The sequence below is a fragment of the Lithobates pipiens genome, unplaced genomic scaffold (genome assembly GCF_037356315.1).
Source record: "Lithobates pipiens isolate NorthernLeopardFrog02 unplaced genomic scaffold, aLitPip1_a1.2 Scaffold_23, whole genome shotgun sequence".
Lineage (NCBI taxonomy): Eukaryota > Metazoa > Chordata > Amphibia > Anura > Ranidae > Lithobates > Lithobates pipiens.
Window position 1 is genome coordinate 5,222,132 of NW_027507785.1, and position 7,697 is coordinate 5,229,828.

General features: G+C 47.3%; 1 protein-coding gene across 1 annotated transcript; it reads left to right on the forward strand.

Annotated features, from left to right (window-relative positions):
• Window positions 1-5,533: 5,533 nt before the first annotated feature.
• Window positions 5,534-6,529, forward strand: LOC143927167 (vomeronasal type-2 receptor 26-like). Its single transcript, XM_077451116.1, has one exon. The coding sequence runs from the start codon at window positions 5,627-5,629 to the stop codon at window positions 6,527-6,529; it is 903 nt and encodes a 300-aa protein (XP_077307242.1). The 5' UTR covers window positions 5,534-5,626.
• Window positions 6,530-7,697: the final 1,168 nt, after the last annotated feature.

Sequence of the window (7,697 nt, forward strand, 5' to 3'; positions counted from 1 at the left end):
ATTACAAGAAATGTAAACATCCCTTGTAATAAGAATATGGGGTGACAGGTCCTCTTTACAGTGAAATCTGGGGGGTCAATATGACCCCACATCTCACCTCTAGGCTGGGAAGCCTGAAATAAAAAATAAAAAAAAGATTCTGGCTTTGATCGTACTGGCGAGTTGGTAGAAGCACCGGAGGGCGGTGAGGGGTGGGGGGCGTCTATGGCTGGGTATTTCAGGGTATCACCGAGTATGGCTGGGTATCTCTGAGTATGGCTGGGTATGGCAATTTATGGCAGGGTATTACAGAGTATTGGCGGGGTATTGGCGGGGTACTACAGAGTAATAGCAGGGTACTGCAGAGTATTGGGGGTACTGCAGAGTAATGGCGGGTACTGCAGAGTATTGGGGGGTACTGCAGAGTAATGGGGGTTACTGCAGAGTAATGGGGGGTACTGCAGAGTAATGGCAGGGTACTGCACTGCAGAGTAATGGCGGGGTACTGCACTGCAGAGTAATGGCGGGGTACTGCAGAGTAATGGCGGGGTACTGCAGAGTAATGGCAGGGTACTGCACTGCAGAGTAATGGCGGGGAACTGCACTGCAGAGTAATGGCGGGGTACTGCAGAGTAATGGCGGGGTACTGCAGAGTAATGGCAGGGTACTGCACTGCAGAGTAATGGCAGGGTACTGCACTGCAGAGTAATGGCGGGGTACTGCACTGCAGAGTAATGGCGGGGTACTGCAGAGTAATGGCGGGGTACTGCAGAGTAATGGCAGGCTACTGCACTGCAGAGTAATGGCAGGGTACTGCACTGCAGAGTAATGGCGGGGTACTGCACTGCAGAGTAATGGCGGGGTACTGCAGAGTAATGGCGGGGTACTGCAGTATAATGGCAGGGTACTGCACTGCAGAGTAATGGCAGGGTACTGCACTGCAGAGTAATGGCGGGGTACTGCACTGCAGAGTAATGGCGGGGTACTGCAGAGTAATGGCGGGGTACTGCAGAGTAATGGCAGGGTACTGCAGAGTATGCACTGGTATTGCAGAGTATTGGCAGGGAATTGAGGGGTTAAATTCGGTGAGCAGCGATGTGGGCACTGCAGATGCAGCCCACATCGCTGCTGACACCGATCTCTTTCCCCTCCGCTGTACCGATCGGTACAGAAAGGGGAGGGAGGAACAGGCGTCATAACATGACGCCGGTTTGTTTCCAAGTGATCACTCCGTCATTTGACGGAGCAATCACGTGGTAAACGGCCGCTGTGGATGCTCTCGAGTGCGCACACCTCGGGGCACGCGAGAGCAGAATTCTGGGAGGCCGTTAATTAACGGCCTCCCAGAGTTAAACAACCGCCCTGAAGCCGTTAATCGGCAATGGGCAGTTGTTAAGTGGTTAAAGCTAGATCACTAGCTATATAGGTGAGGTGAATATAGTGGTGTATACTGCGGTCAGGGCACAGACAACAACCACTACACAGCAGCAAGATAGGAAATCAGCCAAAAACGATTGGTGTGTACTGTGTTGAAGGTACACAGAACACCCACTGCTTCAGATGCAAAGTAACACACTACAGGAGGCCGCCTTAAAGGCGGCCTTATATAGTGTGGGGCGTGCACTACACAGCCTGAGCTATGATTGGCCACAGGCAGGATGCCTGTGGCCAATCATGGCTCTCCTCGCTGCCGGCGCTGCGATTGGCCAAGCATGCGGGGTCACAGTGCATGCTTGGCCAATCATCGGGCAGCAATGCACTGCGCCAACGCAGTGCATTGTGGTCCGCGCGCGCGTCACTCGAATTTTGACGCGAACGGCCAAAACGTTCGGAATTCGCCGAACGCACGAACAGCCAATGTTCGAGTCGAACGTACGTTCGACTCGAACACGAAGCTCATCCCTAGTTCCAGCACCCATCGCCAGTGTCTGATTTACATGGTGCAGGAATACCTAGGGGCAAGGTCAGACTTGGACACCTTTCCCACCGAAAATCCTCTGGCTTACTGGGTCTTGAGGATGGATCACTGGCCAGAGCTTGCACAGTATGCAATTGAGCTACTGGCCTGTCCTGCATCCAGCGTTCTTTCGGAACGCACCTTCAGTGCTGCTGGTGGCTTTGTTACCGATCACAGGGTGCGCCTGTCCACCGAATCAGTTGATCGACTGACCTTCATCAAGATGAATCAGTCTTGGATCACCCACAGCTACCAAGCACCTGAAACTGATGTAACCGAATATTTTTTTTTGAAATACCACATCCCTTCAAGACTGCCTATGCTGATGCTGAGTGACTGTTCTGTTATGTTGATTGTCTATCCTCTTCCTCCTCCGCTGATATGTTGGAAGAACATTTCTGGTTCTGGTTGATGCCAGCAGCCCAATTTTTCTGCCCCTGTTTAACAGGGGCGTTTAAGTACAATTTTTGATGCAATGCTTTGCAGCAGGGCTAATTCCTGCAATCAAACAAGAGTATATGGGAGAGGTTGCAGTGTGGTGGCACCAGCAACAGTGCCTAAGGCCCAATTTTTCTGCCCCTGTTTAACAGGGGCGTTTAATTACAATTTTTGATGCAATGCTTTGCAGCAGGGCTAATTCCTGCATTAAAACTAGAGTATATGGCAGAGGTTGCAGTGTGGTGGCACCAGCACCAGTGCCTAACGCCCAATTTTTCTGCCCCTGTTTAACAGGGGCGTTTAAAGAGGAGCTGCACAAAAAAAAAAAATATTAAAAGCCAGCAGCTACTAATATTGCAGCTGCTGACTTTTAATAATATCACACTTACCTGTCCCAGGTTCCAGCGATGTCGGCGGCAGATGACGAGCGATCGCTCGTCTCGCTGCAGCCACCGCCGCCATCCTCTGTCAGGGAATCGGGAAGTGAAGCAAGAGGGCTTCACTGCCCGGTTCCCTACTGCGCATGCGCGAGTCGCGCTGCGCTGGTTCCCCGCTGTGTCTCTGGGAACTGTGTGTTTCCCAGAACACAACGGGGGGGGGGGCGGAGCCATGCGGCGATGGGCGGAGCCATGCGGCGGTCTGGCCGGAAGTGGGTGCAGTTACCTGGATTATCCAGGTAACTGCACCCCCCTCCCCCCCGAAAGGTGCCGATTGTGGCACCGGAGGGGGGGAGGGATAATACTAGCGGAACTTCCCCTTTAGGGTGAAGAACCGCTTTAAGTACAATTTTTGATGCAATGCTTTGCAGCAGGGCTAATTCCTGCAATAAAACTAGAGTATATGGAAGAGGTTGCAGTGTGGTGGCAACAGCAGCAGTGCCTAAGGCCAATTTTTTCTGCCCCTGTTTAACAGGGACATGTAATTACAATTCTTGATATAATATTTCACAGGAGGGCCCCTTCCTGTGCCCACCCAGAGTAACGGTGAGGACTTATAGTGTTGTGGCACCAGCACCACAACCACCAAAGGTCAATTTTTCTACCACTGTTCAACAATGGCATGTAATTACAATTCTTGATATAATCGTTCACAGCAGGGCACTCCAGCGCCCACCAAGAGTCACTTTGAGGGCTTACAATGTTGTGGCAAAACCAACACCTTGTTCCGCCATTTCTGCAGAGCATATAGGGCAGGCCCCTACTTTCAAACATCCAACTTACAAACATCTCCTACTTGCAAACGGAAGGAGACAACAGCAAGTGAGATGAAAAAAGATGGACGACAAAACAAATTATACAGGGGTGATAACCCTTCCCTATGTTTTCCAAAAAGCTTAAAAATAGTTTTTTTGACTGGAGCTACACTTTAAAAATGTACCAGTTGAAAATTACAAACAGATTCAACTTAACACAACAAACCTACACAGTCCCTGTCTTGTTTGCACCGCCTGTATACTGCTGTTCTGAGTATATAGGGCCTGGGGGCCACACGCATTTCCTTTTTTTAATATGGGTACGGGGTTCCCCTTAATATGCGTACAAGACCCAAATAGGCTGGTAATGGGCAGGGAGGGCTACCCATGCCATTTTTCTCAATGATTTTCAACCATATTGCAGGAACCAGATATAACATTAAAACCGCAAGCAGTTTTAAATGGTGTTATTTCCGTTTAATGTCATTTTGTGCAGGGACTGTTCTAAACACGGGAAACACGTGGCACTTCACAGGCATACTACAGACACCCCCCAGGCACCATATTTAAAGGAATATTTCACTTTTTTTTTCACTTTAATCGTCATTAAAATCAGTGCTCCCGCCAAAACGGCCATTTTAAGAAACATTTTAGGCATTGACCCATGTCCCCTGGGGCAGGAGCCAGGTCCCCAAACCCTTTTTAGGACAGTATCTTGCATATTAGCCGTTAAAATTAGCACTTTTCATTTCGAACGTTCGAGTCCCATAGACTTCAATGGGGTTCTAACGTTCGTTCGAATTTGGTGTCCGTTCGAAAGTTCTGGTGCGAACCGAACCGGGGGGGTGTTCGGCTCATCCCTACTCCTTACAGTCGTGGTCATTGGAAAGAATTAACCCTTACAGAAAGTTAAAAAGATCAATAGTGTCAGTGGGATACATTTTTGAGAAGAATGCCCCTTACACACGAGTGGAAATTCCGCCAGCAAAAGTCCGATGAGAGCTTTTAGTCGGAAATTCCGACCATGTGTATGCTCCACCGGACTTTTGCTGGCGGAATTCCAGCCAGCAAAAGATTGAGAGCAGGTTCTCTATTTTTTGGTCGGAAAAATTTGATCGTCTGTAACAAATTCCGACACGCAAAATTCCTACGCATGCTCGGAAACAATTTGATGCGTGCTCGGAAGAATTGAACTTCATTTTCTCGGCTCGTTATTGTGTTGTACGTCACCGCGTTCTTGACGGTCAAAAGTTCAGAGAACTTTGTGTGACCATGTGTATGCAAGCCAAGCTTGAGCGGAATTCCGTCGGAAAAACCATCCAAGATTTTTCCGATGTACGGGGCGTGTACGGGGCAGAAGAAAATGCTCATTGTTCACCCTGAGCACCCTCTGGAGGAACCCTAAGGTTCCTTGGAACCTGGTTGAGAAACCCTGCTCTATAATAACATTTAAAAATAAAATATTTAGGTCATGTGTTAGGCCGCGTACACACGGGCGGACTGTTCGCCCAACTTTGTCCGTCAAACAGTTTCGGCAAACAGTCCGCTCAAAATTAGCATGGACGGACATGGCCACACACGACGAACGAACAGTTTGCTGAAACCGTGCGCGATGACGTGAACGGCACGTACGACGGGACGAAAAATACGACGTCCTATACACTGCATTATAACTTTCGGCGTGTTAAGCCTTTCTGAGCATGCGCGGAACTTAGTTTGTCGAACAAGCCTACACACGGGCGGACTGTTCGCTCAAACAAAGTTTCAGCGGACAGTTTTTCGGAATTTCCGAAAAACCTTGTTCGTCAAACTGTCCGCTGAAACTGTCCTCTGAACGCCCACACACGAGCGGACTGTCCGCTGAAACACTGTTCAGCGGACAAAGTTGGGCGAACAGTCCGCCCGTGTGTACGCGGCCTTATAGTTTCTTTAACGTTCCCACAATGTACTAATGGAAATCTGATGGCTAGCTGTGAGTCAAGCCAATTTGTTATTTGAGAAACTCTGACCCCGATGTTCATTGTGTTTCTTTTGTTCTTCCTGCAGACAGTGAAAACTGCATGAAATGTCCTGATGAAGAATGGCCAAATGAGAAGAAGGATCGGTGTGTTCCAAAGTTGGTGGATTTCCTCTTCTACACTGACACCATTGCTGTAGTATTTTCGGCTGTCTCCATCCTCTGTTGTCTTCTGACTGGTTTAATATTGGGGATATTTATACATTACCAGGACACCCCCATTGTTAAAGCTAATAACCGAAACCTGAGCTATCTTCTCCTGGTCTCCATCATGCTGAGCTTCCTCTGTGTCTTCTTGTTCCTCGGCCATCCAGTAGATGTGACCTGCATGCTCCGTGTCACCTCTTTTGGTGTCATCTTCTCAGTTGCCGTCTCTTCTCTTCTTGCCAAAAGTATCATGGTGTGTATTGCTTTTAAAGCCACCAAACCTGGGAGCCCCTGGAGGAAATGGATGGGAGCCAAACTACCGACTTTTATCATTGGTGTCTTATCACTGGTTCAAGTCTTAATCTGTGTCACTTGGTTGTCTATTTCTCCTCCCTTCCAGGATCGGGACACTCACTCTTATCAGGGGAAGGTCATCATTCAGTGTAATGAGGGTTCAGTTATCGGCTTCTACTCTGTCCTGGGATATATGGGGCTTCTGGCAGCTGTGAGTTTCATTATCGCTTTTTTAGCCAGGACATTACCGGACAGTTTTAATGAAGCCAAGTACATCACCTTCAGCATGCTGGTGTTCTGCAGTGTCTGGATCGCCATGATCCCGGCCTATCTGAGCACCAGAGGGAAATACACGGTGGCTGTGGAGGTTTTTGCTATATTGGCCTCAAGTTCTGGACTTCTTGGTTGTATATTTTTCCCAAAATGTTACATAATTCTGTTCAGACCTGACCTGAACACAAAAACTGTTTTGCTTGAAAATAAAAGATACCATGTATCTCTGTAAAGAAAAACATAATCTATATGCATTAGAATTATTTTATATATATATATTGAGGTGTAATTTTTTTTTTTAAAAGGTCTCCGTTAAATATATTTTATGTAGAGGATTCTGGTTATGTTAATAAATACGTTTTGTTTGGTGTATTCTAAAATCATTTTTAGTAGTTAAAGTTGATGAGAGCATGTTCTCGGTAGGCTCACATTATTAGTGATGAATTTACTTCAGTGGTACGGAACACCTTCCACCTGGCCAAGTCATTAAGCCTTCTGTCGCTTGCATTCCTCCTTCCGCTATAAGCACTTATCACTTTAATGGCCTTGAACCTACAGCAGAATAATTCAGCAGCAGACAAGCTTCTTGTAGGCAGGTGCAGTCTGTACTCCCCACTCCAGGTGGCGCTCGACCAAAGCGGGGAAGGGGAAAGGAGTTTTGAGGAACTTGGTTCCTCTATGACTTCTTGCGGTCAAAGGAGACAGCTGTCCAAATGGACGCTGGTGTACTATTTACATAGTGGCACGAAAGTTTCTGGCAGAGTCTTTTACAAGGTCCAGGTAAGAGGTTTCTCTGAGAAGGTACCCAAAAAATCCTGAAGGTTGGCACAACTCTGCCCGCCGTGATAGGTGAAAGCTGGAATCTGTCTGTTTTCAGAAATTCCTGCAGCGGGGACAGGTAAGAGAAGTTAAAGGGGTTGTAAAGGTTCGTTTTTTTATTTTCTAAATAGGTTCCTTTATGCTAGTGCATTGTTGGTTCACTTATCTTTTCCTTCGATTTCCCTTCTAAATGTTTTTTTTCTTTGTTTCTTTGTCCGAATTTCTCACTTCCTGTTCCTCCTCAGTAAGCTGTTCAGTAAGCTGTTCTGGCTGACTAACCACCGCTCGGATGATGGTGTGAAGTTTACTGAGGAGAAACAGGAAGTGAGATATTCAGACAAAGAAAAAAAACATTTAGAAGGGAAATCGAAGGAAAAGGCAAGTGAACCAACAATGGACTAGCTTAAAGGAACCTATGTAGAAAAGAAAAAATGAACCTTTACAACCCCTTTAATCCTATATAAATCATATATTGTGGATTCTTCATGTGAGTAGTTGTATGTCTTACCTGGTTTCCACCACTAGAGGGAGTAAGACCTGCCTGATGTATACTATGCCTTTCAAATACACACGCTCAGTGA

Bases quoted from the DNA above. Each gene is read 5' to 3' on its own strand.
- LOC143927167 (XM_077451116.1), top strand. From the start codon at position 5,627: ATGAAATGTCCTGATGAAGAATGGCCAAATGAGAAGAAGGATCGGTGT.